General features: G+C 50.4%; 1 protein-coding gene across 2 annotated transcripts in view; it reads left to right on the top strand.

Annotated features, from left to right (window-relative positions):
* The window catches only part of SH3PXD2B (SH3 and PX domains 2B), an 82,351-nt gene that overhangs the window by 48,354 nt on the left and 17,822 nt on the right, over positions 1-16,175 (top strand). For both annotated transcript variants that reach the window (XM_064458724.1, XM_064458726.1), the window contains 3 exons: positions 473-549; positions 4,697-4,788; positions 15,329-15,354. In XM_064458724.1, the coding sequence (XP_064314794.1) occupies positions 473-549; positions 4,697-4,788; positions 15,329-15,354 (195 nt within the window). The remainder of the gene's footprint in view (positions 1-472; positions 550-4,696; positions 4,789-15,328; positions 15,355-16,175) is intronic.

The raw sequence follows: 16,175 nt of genomic DNA, 5'->3' as shown, positions 1-16,175 counted from the left end.
TTGGCTTCTGGCCACCCTAGATCCGGATGCCCTGAGCAAGCCTGGAGCCTGCAATAAGGGTCCCACCTGCACCAGCAGTTGCAGGGATGTCCACTTCTCTGGTGAGGGCTGGCATTTGCCAGTAGACTTGTACACCCAGGACTTGTATGCTAGCAGACTGTAAGGTATCAGGCATGTGCTTTGATAAGGGCAGCTGCTCCATCATCGCCACATCGGTGAGAGAAGATGGGGGAGGCAGTTTGCTGGTAATTGTTTCCTCTTGTCTCTCCTTGAACATGCTTGCCACTTTAAATGTGCTTCATTTTGGTAAGGAATTTAATCTGTGGGTGGGAATGGGCTTTTTTTTTTAAAGTACAGTGCTTTTGGCAAGAAGAGAATGCACAAGGAATAGGTCCTGATAGAGTGATACAAAAGAGAGTGTACCTGGGCATTGAGGTGACCTGCTCTTCTCTTTCCATCTCTCCTGTTTCAGGGAAGATCCTCTTCCGCCGGAGTCACATCCGCGACGTTGCAGTCAAGCGCCTGATACCTATTGATGAATACTGCAAGGTAAGGGGAGGTTTATAGCATCAACCAAACACGGCGCCACCTTGATCAGGCTTGATCCTGTTGACTGATAGTGTATAATGGTGTGCCAGTGCTGGGAGAATGGGGAGTGTGGGCTCTCCCCCACTATTAAAGCCCTTCTGTGATGAAAACCCACTGATTCACTTTTCACTTCATGTGATTAACGCTGAGGGCTTGAAGGCCTGGGTGTGCAGGGTGGCCCAGCTCCACACCAGCTTGCACCCTGCTGATGTGCTTTCCCCTACTCTTCTCCTTTCTCAAGCTGCAAACCAAACCCAGCCTTCCAGATGGGCTGGAAGGGACCTGGCTGCCTGGCTATGCCCTGTCTGGTAGGTGGTTTGGAGTGAAATGACGGTGTGTAGGACTAGGCTTGAAGGACTCAGTTCCTCAGGGAGCCTTTCCTTTCCCATCTATTGGGAATAGACCTGCTGTTTTAGGTAGAAGACAACACTTGCTTGATGGGATTATCTCAAACTGGGATATAAACTCCCCTGACTGGTTACGTAAAACAGTCATTTGCACAGGGGTGAGATGACTTGTACCTGCAGAAAATTATTGGAAGCCAACAGAGATAAGGCTGAGATTATTTGCCCCATGCTCTTGAAGAATATAAGACTGTACTTAGAGTATAAGGCAAATTATGATCTTAGGGCATTTGGGGGGGGGGGAGGGAACCAAATACTGAAGTTCACAAAAAATTACTTTCACACAAATAAAGTATGCCACATCTTATCATGTTGAAGAAGCGCACTAGTACTTGCAGCAGGCATGAAATGTTCTGGAGATAGGACCAGTACCTCCAAAATCCAGTCTGAATGCTGTTGAAAACATACAAACACTGCAAAACCCAAGGGAGAAGATGGGGAAATGGTGAAATATGCACCACATTCCTTAGGTACGAGAGGTGTAGCAGTGACTGTGGCCTAGGACTTTGTGTGATGGGAGACACTGTGGGTTCTGGGACTCAGCCAGACCTATGGAAGGGATGTTGTGGCTGGAATAACAAGCACAAGGGTAAAGGTGAATTAGTAAATGCATCTTGACAGCTCTGCAGTGGGGCTGCGGGTGAAAACCACTGCAGGCCAGGATAGCAGATGAGAGCAGTGTGATGGAGATGTAGTGCAAGGTGTACTTGGACCTGTATGCTCCATACAGTGTGGAGGAAGCCAATGGTGCAAGTAACCTGTTGGGTTCAGCCAGGCATGACCAGCCCCTTGTCTTCTGAGTCACTAAAATTTGCCAGCTACATACACACACACGACTGTAAATTTAATTTTTGGGAAGCAAGTCCCTAATGATAAGATGCTGTAGGTGTCTCTTTCAGAATGATGCCATTAATGACATAAAATATAATGAATCCATTTGACTTAACAACTGAAACATAATGGCTGATGTTATATGACCCACTTAGAGAGACATTCTGTCCTCCTCCCATTAATACATTACCAACTAATAACATGCACACTCTGCCTAGCCTTCCAATTGCTGCTACTTAACTGTAAAGCTGCTGAGCTGAAGGTGGATGTGGGACCGAAGGCTATAGAGATGTGGAATGAGCAAGGAGTGAGCAGGAGCAGAGATATGTCCCACCTGAGTACAGCATGCTGCAGATTGCAGCCGCAGGGTCCCAGCACAGTCTTACTGCCATGTTTATCCTTGGAGGAGGACGTTGCATGTGCTTGGAGGGAGGTGGTACAGAACAGAAATACAATATATATCCTTCAGTTTGGCCCTGCTGAGTGAGAATTGAGGGTTAGGTTTTTGCTTTCTTGCCATCTCCTGCAAGAGAAGTAGGGTTCTCTGGGAGAGCCCTGGAAAGAAAGTGGGTGAGATTTGGCATGGAAGTAAGCAAGAGGAGCAAGGGAGAGAACCACTGCTTTCACAAGGCAGTGCCCTTGCTGAAGGGCTCTGTTCCAGGTCTACTGTACTAAAAAATATGGGAATTTAAGGTAAGGTGCAAGAAAAGCAGCAAAAGAATCAGAGCAACTGCAAAAGCAACCAGTCACCAAATAAGACTTCAAACAACCATAGCAATGACAAGGAGAGGGAGCAGAGGCCTGAAATTTCTTCCCATTTCTCCAGTTTATTCTTTGTGTTCTACATCTGTTGGTCTTTCCCCTGGTGTGGGAACTACATTCCTCCTGTCTAAGGGATTTTGAGAATGTGTTAGTTGGAGGGTTGATGAAGGAGTTGCGATGCTGTGATATTCTACCCCAGTGAGACTGGGTGGACCACTAAAAAATTGCTGCTAGAGAATAATCCTTTTTCACTCCCTGGGAAATGGATTTCAATGCAATAAGGCTTGCCTGTCTTTGGTAAATGACCTTTCTCCTCAGGCTTGCAGGCAGCAGGACAGGTAAGGTAACCTGCTGTGTCTCCAACACCATGGCCTGAAGCCGTATTCTGAAGATCCTCCCTAGTTCACTCCTTTGGGTGGCAGACACAGCAGTGGGACAGATGTCACGCTATTTGTGCCACTATTTTTGATTTTGCAGCCATAGCTGCTGTAGACCATGGCCAGCTAGACTGAAGGGTTGCCTGCTTGACTTGGCCACCACTGTGCCAGCTGAGTCAGCTCTAGGTGGGCTTTCTTCAAGATGCCCTGAGAAATGAGCTGTGGGTGTTGCCTTTCATCCTTCCAGCACAGGGTGTTTTCTGTGATCATCCCCTGCTATTGGAGGACATGGAGCCTTCTTCGGGCCACAAAATCAGAATGATTTAGGAATGGGGGAAATTATATAGATCGTGGGATACCTTGAACTGGGGAGTGATACCTACCCACATGGGAATGGCATCCATGCAAAACTTGGTCTTTGAATAGCCCTTCCCTGGACCCGAAAGCCATGGAGTGTGTAGTTTTCTCTCTCCTGTCTCTCACATGATCTTGATTACAGCTGGCCCATGATTAGTGGTCTGACTGTCTGCTGTGCTGGCAGTGAATGACTGTGTGCTGAATAGCTGGAAGGGCTTTTGGGGACCAGCAATTAGGTCAGTACGGAGCCACATCTGATCTGTGTGGTAACCCTGGGGCTTTGTAGATGTGGCTGTGTCTCTGATACAGAAATGAGTGGAGGTTCGGTTTGCCCGCACTGCTGTCAGAAGACTGCTGTGACAGCAAATGGAGGGGAGAGGGAATTATATAGAAAATTGGTTAAACATCTGCTCCAGGTCAGGCTGCAGCACTGCTCCCTGATTTCAAATCATCCCTTTTTCAATTGGCTGGGTTTTTTTTACTTTTTGCAGTTGCCATCATCTGTGACTCCATTCCCTCCCACGAGCAGAGAGCAGAGCAGGGTGCTCTGCCAGACAGCTGCCCAACCTGCCTACCCCTCGCTGCAGCCCACAGTGGAAAGGACCTACAAGAGCCCTGGCTCAGGGCGAATATTGCTGTCCCAGACTCTGCCCCCAGCTCCCACAGACGTGCACACTCTCACTCTGCAAGTCCCACCATTGAAGCCTGCAACAGGCTTCCTCAAAGGGAAAGGAGAAAAGCAGAAGCAGCTTATAGCTCCTGCCATTCGACAGCCTGCATAGCAGCCTTCCAGCCCTTGCCCTGATGAGCTGGTGTCCATATGGGCTTTTGCCTCCTGTTGCTTCTCTCCCTGCCTCTTCCCAAACTGCCATTGCCCAGTAGAACATTTTGGGGATGTGCTGGTCAGGACTGATAGCCCTGAAAGTCTGCCATGTGTAAACTTCCCAGCCTTTCCTGAGGATGACAGCTTCACACCCATGGCATGTCTGGGAAACTGAACCCTGCCATGGCCGGGAGGCTGGATGCTGGGATGGGCCTCCCCATGGCTCTTACACTGTGAAGGCACATCTGTCCAGAAGGCTGGAGCTGGGCTAAGCAGGACCTGAGCAATCCCTGTGTATTCTGTTATAGTCTCCAGTCACAGCTGAGGTGGGGCGGTGGGTGTAATTGGAGGCTGTCTGGGTCTTGCTCCTCTCTGGTGTGTGTTTGCAGTAGCTCTCACCAGCCTAGCTCTGTGCTCCTGTGTGCTGGGAACCACATGTGTGCAGAGCTCGGTGCCGTCTCCCCCAGACCCCTGCGCTCTGAGGGCCTGTCCTCACTCTGCTCCTTACTCAGTCTTGGTACTTCCCATCACCGGTGTCTCTGTTTCATCCACAGGCTCTGATCCAGCTGCCTCCCTACATCTCCCAGTGTGAGGAGGTTCTCCAGTTCTTTGAGACACGGCCTGATGACTTGACGCCCCCCAGGGAGTAAGTTCGTTGGGAGGCTGCTGCCATTGGGGTGGTGATGAAATACAAACTGCCTTGAACTTGCTGGTATCCATAAGAGTCTGATGTTCATCAACAGTTCCCCCCATGAGTCAGAGATCTGGGATTTGGAGGTTTTCTTGGAGAGGGAACAGGGGCTGTGCAGCTTGAGGTGGACACCTGCCCACTCAGCCGACTCCTGGTATAGCCTGCTCCAGTGGGAACATGGAAACACTTCTCTGAGACCCCATGAAGTGTTGGTCTCCTCCTCAGCCACTTTCTGCTCACAAATGGTGGTTTCAGAAACATGGTCAGTCTGAAAAGCCTCATTTCACATGGTTACTAATGACCTCTGCCTTGTTTGAAAGGCTCTTTCCCTTAGCCATGTCCATGAGCCCCATCTGTAACAATGCTCCAGAGTCTTTCCATGCAAAACAAGGAACGTTTGCAAGGAATTTTGCATGCCTTACGCAACTCTGTGGTTATAAGTCTTGTGACTATGAGCTACTTTGGCCAGGCGCCACCCATCTCTTACTAATCACATGCAGCATAAATCTGAGCAGCCGCCTCCATCTCCTGCTATGTTGCTCTCTCTTTTTATGCTGCATGTGACACGATGTGCAGCACTACCAAAGGTTGAGCAATGGAGGGGGCTTGATTAATTGTGACAGGAAAGACAGTAAATTGATTTGACATCATTCTGTATTGGAAGGGTGTGGAGGTAGATAAAGGGATTTTGTTTTTCTCCTCTGAGCAGCAACACTGAGCCTTTCAGACCTCCAGCTAAGTATTATGCTTCTATGGACTATATGTCCTCCCTGGGTTTGGTTTTTTTTTTTCATTCCCTCTCTTAATTCCCCCTTCCCCCACTCCTGCTTTCCTCCTTTGGCTCCTGTCTCTTCTTGCCTGGCTTGTCATCATTCCTCCTGCAGCTCATGGTCACTTGATGAGATTGGTCTGAGGGCCCCAGAGCCCATTAACTAATAGCTTGCTGTCTGCTGGTGCTCTCATTTGTCCTGCCCAGCTATTGCTCACCACTTAACCTTCCACCCCAACAGTCATCCCTTAGTGAAGGCTGCAGCTCAGGGAGAAGCAAGAGACACTGGGAGGAGGGTTGTGACAGGGGTTAACAGCCCCTGGGGCTGTTTTGGGACATGGGGGGTTCCTGTGCATGAGTCTTTGAGCCCTATGTGAGAGGGTGGTGAGCTGCATTGCAAAGGGAGCTGCTTGTTGAACCCCCCTGTCGCTGAGGCATCATCACATGTGGTGGATTGAAGGGCAGCTTCAGTCTTGCACCCAGTTTCCTCGCCTTTATTTTGTCTTGCAGACTGACCCAGAAATCAGGTGGGATGGGGGCTGTGGCCAGAAAAAGGAGCAGATTCAGATGTGGAGACCTTAGGGTGCTGAGCGTCAGCCCCAGAGCAGTGCAGCAATGCTGTATTTGAAGCTGTAGCTCCTGGCCATCCAGCCAAGCAGCAATCAGTGCCTTGTCTCTCATTGTCTCCCTGGTTTGGGTCCAACAGAGAAGGGAAGTGGAGGCGCCACCCCGAAGTCCGATCCCAAGCATGTGCTTGTGTTGCGGGGTCCATCCTCAGGTACACCCCGCAGTGTCCTGTGGGAGTGCTGAGCAGCTCCTAGATGCAAAATTGTACACTGCAAAAATGCCATGTGTTTGAGTGTTTGGCCATTGCAGTGCTGGATGGGCAAGTGGGTGATGCACCACTGAATCTGATGGTGGGTTGTGCTCCATCCTGCTGCCTGCTCCTTTCCAGAGAGGAGAGCTGAGCTTGGAGCACACAGAGGACTTAGCAGGTGACTCTTGTCCATTTGGCTCCAGCAGCAAAATGCTACAGCATCTCAAGGACTGTTGTGTTTCCTATCCCAGCCTGAATACCACAGGGGTATTTATTATCTACAATTCAAAATGTTAATTAATAAAAGTTCTTGACTCTCTCCTCTGGAGACATTGGTGGGAGTCCTTTCCCAAGCCCCGAGTGCTGGCAGGTCGCCAGCTTACCAATAACGAAATGAGAGCTGTGATAGACGGCTGGGCTGGATCAGACGTGATGGCATGTCTGGGGTTTGGCCGGATGTCATCATTCATCCAGCAGATAAATACTTTTCGCCGGGAATTTGAAAGGGAGCCAGGCCATGAACGGAGTGAAAAAAAAGAAAAAAAAAAGCAGCTTTTTATGCTGGGTGGCTGAAAGGTGAGAATGAGGGAGGGAAAAAGGACTGGTCAGCGTGCTTGGTGCCAAGCCAACCAGCTGCTCTCGCGGCACTGTGGCTGGGACCCTTCCTGTTCCCTGTCCCTTGCCTTGGCTTCCCCAGCTGACATCTTGGGTTGCAGCATGCCCAAGGGAGTGGTGGCGGGTGGCAGCAAAGGCTGCTGTTGGGTGCACCCTCTGCTTGGTTTTTTTCTGGGGCACAGGTAGAGGATCCACCTAACTTGCATTACCCCAAAATATGAAACTACTTTCAAGGACCACAGTTGACTTCAGTCTGTGGAGCTCTGAGTTTAACTGCAAAGGATTAGTTTAGTCCTTGGCTGTGGCAGTGTTTGGGACTGGAAAGAAGAGGTTGGACAGCCCATGCCTCTACCTCCAGGCCCCTGTGGTGCCTGCTTTCCCCAGCACTGGAGCACTTCCTGGGCTGAGGCAGGGCTTTCCTTCTGCTTTCCTACCTGCAACCAGTGTTCCTCAGCCCTTCTCCACCTCTTGCCTGCTCTACATGCCTCAGCGTGTGGCTGGCATGTGCAAAGGGAGATCAAGTGGGCGAGGACTGAGCAGAGAGGGAAGGAGTCAAAAGCTGACTTTGTGGTCCTTTTTCCCCCATCACTTTTAGTTGGGCTGAAAGTGGAGCCAACACACAAGTCTTCAGCAGTTGGGGGTGAAGCCCTTCCTCCATCCCCTCTGCACACACCCACCAACTTCCCCGTATCCTCCTGGCTGGAGGGACCACTTCAAACAGAAGAGCAGATTGAGGTTGTGGTGTTTCTACTGGCAGTGACGATCGGTGGCTTTCGTGATGTGGATCCCTGTCCAGCAAGCTCTGGACTGAGATAACTCAACTGCTTCCACCTTGGAGGGGTGCCTGGTGGTGGGTGGGAGTGGGGCTGTAATTCAGAGGGATTGGTTACATTTGGGAAGAGGTGACTCCACAGAGCAGTGGTGGGGGGCGGAGGGAGAGGAGAAATGGTTATGGAAAGAGAAATCCTCCAGAAACTTAGCAATGTGTGGGGATGTGAGATTTTTCTCCCTGGAGTTGGATGGAAGCCCTATGAAAAGCATAGCTTCAAAGGACAGAAATAATCAAATTCCTGCTCCCCACATATCTCAGCAGGTCTGACCAGCAGCAGGATGCTCGGCTATCGAGGTGGGAAGTTGCTGTGTCCATCCGCCTTACCTCCCATCCACCCTTTTTCAATTTAAAGCTGTTTTTAGCTGCAGCAGAGAGTTTCTGGAATGAGGCTGGGGAAGTCTGAATGGCTGGGCACGAAGCCACTGCTGAGTCGAGGCATTCAGCTGCTAACTCTCCTCGCCAGCTGAATTTTGGTTCTGCAGCATGCGGGAGCCCAGGTTAACTCTGTAGTGAAGCAAGATCCTAAGTGGTTATTTAACAATTGTCCACAATGTTCAAGCAGGGCACGCTGGGGAATGAGCCATCATTGTGCTGCTTCCCGGGGGCTGTGGAGCTGCTGTCCTCTGTACCAGAGGTACCTCTGGCTGTGAGAAGCCTCTTTCATTAAAAGCATCTTTCATTGTTTTCTTTTTGGTAGCTGAACATCCCATCATATATAAGAAACTTAAAGTTGTTGTTTTGAACCTTTCAGCTTATCATCCCAATATTTTTTTTTCCAGCAGGGGCACAGGCATCGGTAGAGAAAATTTACTATGTCTTAATGTGCTTAAAAGATGTCCTTGGGCACCCTTCCTCGCTCCCTTTGGGGGCTGTGGATTCAGTTAGAAAGCTACTGGCTTCAGAAGGTCTTGGTGTCTTTAAAAGGTGTAAATTCCTCTTCTCTAAAGTATCTTCATCCTTATGTGCTGGGTCTGACAGTCCAGCAGGTCTCGTGCAAAGGGAAGGCACGGCCAAAAGGCTGGTATGGGCTCCCTGGCTGCCTAGACGTCATGCAGAGGTTTAGCACAGAATTGGGGCGGGCAGCGGTCCCGGCACCAGGACTCTCTGAAGGCTTGTTATGGGCTCATGGGCTCATGACCTCTACAAGAGCAGATGGTAGGAGAGGTGAAGCCCATGTCTCAGTGGAAGCTACAACACCTGGGATTACATCTTGCCTCTCCTGTCTTTGGAGATCCCAGCTCGGGGTTTGGCCAGTGAAATTCAGTTGCTGCTCCTCCCTGCTCACTGAGGTTGCTTGGCTTTCCCAGCCACTACCACCCAAATAGGTGTACAGGGAACAGTGTTTTCTGCCTGCTGGGTGGGCTTTGGGGTGGTGGGAACCAGAGAAACCCCACGTTTGACTTGCCTAGTCTGCAGATGGATGAGAAACCTCGTCCTGCCACCATGAAGCAAACATCCTCCAGGAAAGGCATTGTGCACATCGCTAGGGGCTGCTGCTTCCCAGTTGAGCAGATCTTCAAAGCTGTTCATGTGAAGCAAGAGTGGGTGACTTTCCCTGCTGCCATTTCAGCCAGTGGCATTGCTGCGGGGCTGTGCTCTGCTTCAGAAGGTGGCCTCCGGAGCTTGGTTGTCTCAGGGCAGCCCAGGCAGGCGGGGGGCTGTCCCTCTGGCCTTGATCTGCTAACGCAGGTCCTGCTCACAGCAGCGGGTCCCTGCCCCAGCTTCCCAGCACTCTTGGGCTGTGGTGAGTGCAGCTTCTGCTGCCATGGTTTATGGTTATACACCCCAAAGATGTTGAAAACAGAGAGAGGAAGCACTGAAGAATTACATTTTCATTCCAATGATGTCTTCCAGCTCTGGCACTGATCTGTAGGCAGGTGCGAAGCCTTCCTGAGGATTTTGATCCAAGGTACTGGTCTGTGCTTTGCTTCTGCCTGCCGGGAAGCATGAGCAGTGCTCAGGGCCAGGGTGCCTCAGCGGTGGCCTGGAGCCCACCTGGCGATTGCCACCACACGGCAGGAGCTGGAGAGATTTGTGTGCACTCTTAGCAAAAGTTTCACTTCAGTTTCTAATACCCTCCTTCTCCGAGCTTACTTCAAGAATGGCTCCTTTTCTCCATCCTCCCACAAGCCTGCTGTGCTGGAGCTCTTTGTTCCCCCAAGGCACCAGCAAAATGTCACTCTCACTTTGCCTGCCTCATGCGGCTGCAGCATTGCAGCTTCCCTGGGCAAACACTCCCTGGGCAAACTCCACTTGCAGCAAGGCCACTGACGGCATCCAAGGCCTGGGACAGCTGTCAAAAATTATTTTTCTTTCCTTTATGTACATGCAGGCACCCCCTGTACTCGCATCCCCAGCTTGCATTCCTGCTATTTCTCCCAAACAGCCTGCGGCTAAAGGGAGAGGATTTTTGAGTGTTTCAAGGGCAGTTCAGCTGTGCTGCTGTGAATGATTTCCTTGCTGGGGTGGAGGCCCAAGTGCAGAGGGAGTAGCCCCACTCTTTCCTGCTGCGTGCCATAGGAAGCATCACCAGCAGGAGAAGGGGGATGGGCAGGACCCAGGTCCCACGTGTGTGCTGAATCCCAGTTCTGCTGAGTTAGCAAAGGGCCATGATGGCTGGGGGCTGCCTGTGCTCTCTGGGCTGGAAGGTGCATGATAATGAACTAGAACCTGACCATATGAGGAAATGTATGCTGCTAATGAGGTTATGCCTGTAGCAACTTCAGCAGCCCATCGTTATTCTATTAATACCAAAGCCCTGGTGATGTGCAGTTAGGTGGGGGAGGCACTGGCAGTTGCAGTAATGGATTGCTTCCCACATGCAGACTGACAGGGCCTCCAGGCAGGCACCAGCCGCACTAAATCAGAGAAGGGAGAACTGGGCTAAAGTGAGAGTCAGGCCTGATGTGATCTGACTGTGCCAGCTTGTCTTCCCTATGGGCTAATTGAAAGGTCCTGCTTAGGGCTATGGTGCTGGCAGCCGTTGGTGGGTAAAAGATTTCTGTTTGGTCCAAAGCACCAGAAGAAGACACTGGGCAGAAACATGTTTCCATTATTGCAGCAGGGACCAAATCTGTTCCTTTCCCTCGTTTCCATAAATTGGAATTGCAAACTCATGGCCAGTGTCTTCCAGAAGCAAGTCTCTTCTCTTCCTGCTTCCCCATAGCTTTTCGTGCGCTTACCTTTGCTCGTAGCTGAGCTGTGCTAGGGGCAAATGTTTTCTTTGTCACCCTTGTGTGGTGTTTGTGGGGTAATAGGGGTATGAAATCCTGGGCCAGGTGTCAGGGGATTTAATAGAAAAAGGGTAGGCTTAGGTTCCTGCTCCAAGATGGAGCGGCTGCACCATCTAGGAAGCCATTCCAGGAGCTGGTAAACGGGAGATCCCTAAGTTGATGGATGTTGGTTTGGGTAAAGGTGCTTGCTGGCTTGTGGCTTTTGAGCTGTGTCCTTCTATCCAGACAAATTACAGTTTGTATAATGAATTGTTTGTTTTGCAGTTCTGCTGGTGGCTACGTGCAAACTCACCAGGAGCTTGGGCTAGATCTCAGTCTGAAATAATGGTGTCCTTTACTCTCTGCTGAGAACTGTCTTTCATAGATGACAGCAGACAGAAATATCAGAGGGGCTGAATCCACTCTGCAAAAATGCACTTTGTGCCAGTGCAAGCCCCTTGCATGGACAGAGTACTTGATTTTCTGTGCTAACAGGGTGGCTTTCTGAGCCTGAAGGTTCAGCTTGGCCAGCTCTCCAGTGGTTAAACACAGGGGTAGCACCGGCACTGCAGTGTCTGGGACAGCGGCTCCATTCAGTGCTCAGTGGAGCATTTGCTAAACATCAGTTCTACCATACAAGAGCTCTGTTGTACCCAAGGTCTCAGGCTTTCTTGCCTGCATAAACTTTGCTAACATCTCCAACCTTGCTGAATACTTGCAAGGTGAACTATCTCCTGACAGCTGTTTTGACGGTATTAGTGTATTATGGAAGGTGGGTTTTTTTTACAAGAGCTAGATTTTTTTCCGTGGGAGATGTTTTCTTGGAATGGACCTCAGATCCATCTCATCTTGCTTGTTGATTGAGGCTCCTGTGTGGTTGACTTTGCAGCAGCTGGCGTTGTCTTCCTTCCATTGGTGCTCTACTGTCCCTCTCTAGCTCTGTGAGCTGGCTGCGGTCAGGGTTGTGGCGCAGCAGGGGTGGTGCTGAGGTCCCCAAGCCATTTGTTGGGACACCTTCCTCCCACGAGTCCCACTGCCAGGTGGGCTTTTCTGTACAGCAACCTCAGAGCCACCTCCCTGCAGCACACAGCGGTCTGCCTAGCTTAGCAGCCTCCAAGCGTGAGTGCCTTAGGAAAGAGTTTAAGGTCAAGCGAAGTTTGTAACAGTTCTCTAGACACTGTCCTGGCTGCTAGCATTTTCCTGGGTTTATAATTAATGATTTTTAATTAACATTTCTTTCCTGAATTATGACCCTGTAAGCCTATGAAAACTTCCAGTGTCTGCAATGTCCTGCAGTAAGTAGTTTAACAGCTCACATACATAGTGCTGAAGAAGAGCCAGCTTCTATTTGTTCTGAACCTGCCTCTCAAGCTGTGAGCTTTGCCTCATACCCTTGCTGCAGCCTTGCACTCCCCATCTCACTCCTTCCCATCACTGGATCCAGAGGGATGCTGTCATATACACTAGAGAAGATGCTTGAGAAACCTGACTTTCTTTTCCTAAAAAAAAGTGGCATGGGGATTATTAATTGGTTCTAAGAGTTCTCCACATGTAAAAGTTTCCTTTCAGGATTGCACTGGGGGATTATTAGGTTCCTGAAGGATACTGAACTGAGCCCAGTGCACCCTGAGACTGTCTTGTTGGATCAGATCTTTAAGTGAGACTCTGGCACACGGGAACCCTTGCCTTCAGTGTCCCTGACAGGAGCTGGGAAAGTCCTGGGAAGCAGCTGGGGAATTGGTCCTGGGTTTTACCACCTGGGGAGCTTTGTAGGACTGGGTGGTGGCACACAGTCATAGCTGTGTAGCAGTGCTTTGTAATTGTGCTGTGACAGCCTTGGCTGTTGTGGGTGTGAGAGCTAAATGAGTTTCAAAATGGAGGGCAGAGTAGCCTTCCCTTCTTCTTTTCTTCTGGAGCTACCGGTTTCTAGGAAGCTGTGCATGCAAGCTCTGCTGCATGCCTTTTTCTGGTCCCCAGGGAATGGAGGAGGAGGAGATGCTGCCAGGAGTTTATTGCTGTTTCCTGTCTTGTCTGAGCTCTTGTCCCCTCTGAGGTGGTGGGCTGGGGCTGCTGGTCTTCAGACCTACAGCTCTTTGTGTCTGTGCCAGGAAGAACCCAGCAGCAAAGTGAAATTGCAGCTCCTTCCTTGCCCCCTCACTCAGACGGAGCAGCTGGTGAAAGGAAACAGGGGGATGAGTTACAGTAATAAGTTTAGCAGATAGCAGGGGAAAATCAACAGTTATTTCAATCGGCATCCTCCTGTCAGCATGAGGGTGCCATGCCCACTTGCTGATCTCCAGAGTGCTCATCTAGCCTTGCTTCGCCTCCCTCCCCTGCCATACCACTGAGCTGGGATAAATTTAATGGGGCTTATTGATAAACTCTGATTTAGCTCTGCAATGCGGTTTCTGTTTAGAAATGTCTTTTGGATGCTCAGTCCAGTAGATTCATCCATTGGTCTCTGCATCTAGGACATGGTATTCAGGTCTTCACACAGTTCTGTGGTCTCTGAACTTAACAGATAGTCTCCAGTTTCTAGACAGCAATGTCCCATTTGCTTCTAGTCCATCTTTGCTGCATTTCATTTAATTTTATTGATGAGTACTGATGAGTATTGATACTCTGATGAGTATCAGAGGTTCAAGGTGCAAAGGGAAGCGGGGACTGGGAAGATAAGACATTGCGAAGAAAGCGTGTTGCCAGGATGGGTGGGCAGTCTTTGAAGGCAACCAAGTCCTGGCATCACCTCGTCGCTCCAGGGGAGTAAAAGGTCTGCAGTAATTATGGTCTGAAAATGGAGATAAGCTTGAAAGAGAAAAAAGTGTAACCCACTCTGGCTGGCTTTCTTGCTGAGCATGGAAGTATTTCTCTGCTTGGCCTGAAAACAAAGGGGATGGAGGGGAAAAGGTTGTTTTGCCAACAGACTTGATAAGCAGATGAAAGGGGTCCTGGGGACCATGTGGGCTGGTCCAGCATCTTTCCAAGCAGTGGTCAGGCATCTCAAAGCCTCAAGAGGGTCCCCTTACCACCAGTTGAATGCATTCTTCCTTGGAGGCTCCAGTGCCTGCTCTGTGCTTCTAACTCTTCCTGCAAGTAACAAGGATCAAGGCATGTCTCCTGGTACCAGAATATTTCATCTTGGCCAGATAGTCTTGATCTGCCACACATGTGAGTCTGAGGAGTGGGGAAAGCAGTCTCCTTCGTAAGTGAACAGGGAGCAGGTTACCATCACCCCATGCTACAGCAGCATTTCAAGGCGACAGTGGTGAATTTTGTGAAAGTGTTGAGGGCCCTTTTGTAGCAACACGCACTGCTGTGGTTGGGCTGGGGACAGAGTTGGTGCATTTGTTTGTGTTTCAGGCTGGTTGGGTGCCTTGGTTTGTTACCCGTGAGTTTTTGAGGCTTTTCTGGGCCCATGTTTTCTTTGATTGATGTTTGGTTTTTTTTTAAATGAAATTCCTGAGAGATTTTGTGTTGCCTGAAGAGAGTTGTGCTTGTGCCCTGGGTTTGAGGCTGTTCAGCAACCATGTATCTTGGCAATATTCAAATAAGAGAAGGGACCCAGGGTCTGTGGTTTCTAACCCATCTCATCAGCGGTGTGGCCAGTGCTGGCCATAGCAAGAGGACTTGGGCTGAATCCACCTCAACTGCCAATAGCTCCTGTTTGCTTTTTCCTGGAGGCAATTTTTCCGTTGCACAGCCCTGGTGTTCATCCCCTCTACAACACTTTAATGACTTGTTCTGTTTTGGGGTATAAATGTTTGTGCCTTACCTAGCCACTCCCCATCCTTGTTCCCAAGAGAGATGTGGGACAAAGAGGAACTTTGGTATTTCCCTCTTTGTCTGTCTTCAAAGTGGTGCTCACTTCTGTGGGAGCTGTGATCTGTGCTGGGAGCAGTTCTGAGGGTTTGGGCTTCCCCAGCTCCTGACTCTGCTGCCAGATCATCCCAATCCACCCACCTTCATCAAGTGACATGGTGGGAGTTGTGGCTGTCAGACCAAGCCACTGAGAAGCCCAGGCCAGCATTTGAGCCTCATGCTGGGAAAGATGAAAGCATTAAATTACTAAATGAGGTGGGGAGAGGTGGACTGTTTGCAGGGAGGGTGATGCCCCATGTCACCCATGGGGACGTTAGTTGTTTGAGGGAGGTCAGTGGCTCCACCGGGGCCAGTGCTTTCCTGCGCGGGTTTGTCGTTTGGACAACAACCAACCCCATCCCTCTGCTGACACTCTTCCTTCTCTTTTTCAGGGAGCCCATTGGAAAGAAGAGGTCTGGTAAGGACTCCTTTCCTCTCTGCCGTTTCCACCAGCTCCTCCTTTTACCCACAGCTCTCGGCTCCTGGAGTGGGACAAGAGTCCAGACCCATGGCGGGCCAACCCCTGGCTGTGCTCCCCCATGAGGTGTGGGGCTTCCAGACAGGGCCTGCCCCCTCTGTCCACCAAGGGTTTCACTGCAGCCTCCAAATCCCGGTCTCACATTTCCCTGCGCCTCCCATGGTGCTCCCAAAGGTGGGACGGACGCTCACAGCTCTTCATGCTGTGCTGGCCATCTTGTTCACTTGTTAATTGAGTTGTTGCCACCATTGCTGCCACTGCCTGTTTGTTTCCCTCCCCACCTCATGCCTTGTCTCCCATCGTTTTGTTCCTCCATCAGGGTTTATCCAGAGAACGGCCTCTTTCCTGCAGAGAGGTAGTAACAGTCGCTCGCTACCTGGCCCTTGCTCTTGCTTTGCCTTTTGCCGGGGGGACACCTGCTCAGGCTGTGTGGGCAAGCCCCTTGCAAGAAGCTGTCACATCCCCCATAGCTTTTTGTAGTGGCTGGTGGACATGGGGCAGTAGTAAAGAGGAGGTACGGCAGGCTTGGGACTGGCACTTGGCTGTCAGTGCAGCTCCGCATGCAGGGGCTGCATTGCAGGTCTTGGGTGAAGGGCAGGGCTTGGTCTGCAGCCAGGAGGATGGGGATGCAAAATTCCCAAATTTGAAGGAGGGTCTGAGCTGTGTGGTGGTCAGTATGAGATTGAAAGTCTCCCAGTGCAATGGTGATTTGCTTTGTGATTGCACCAGCTGGGACCCTTTGGGTGGACGGTTGGATCTGG

This window comes from Phalacrocorax carbo, chromosome 8 (genome assembly GCF_963921805.1).
Source record: "Phalacrocorax carbo chromosome 8, bPhaCar2.1, whole genome shotgun sequence".
Taxonomy (NCBI): Eukaryota; Metazoa; Chordata; class Aves; order Suliformes; family Phalacrocoracidae; genus Phalacrocorax; species Phalacrocorax carbo.
The sequence above is the reverse complement of the archived record's forward strand: the minus strand, read 5'-3'. Positions and strand labels throughout refer to the sequence as shown.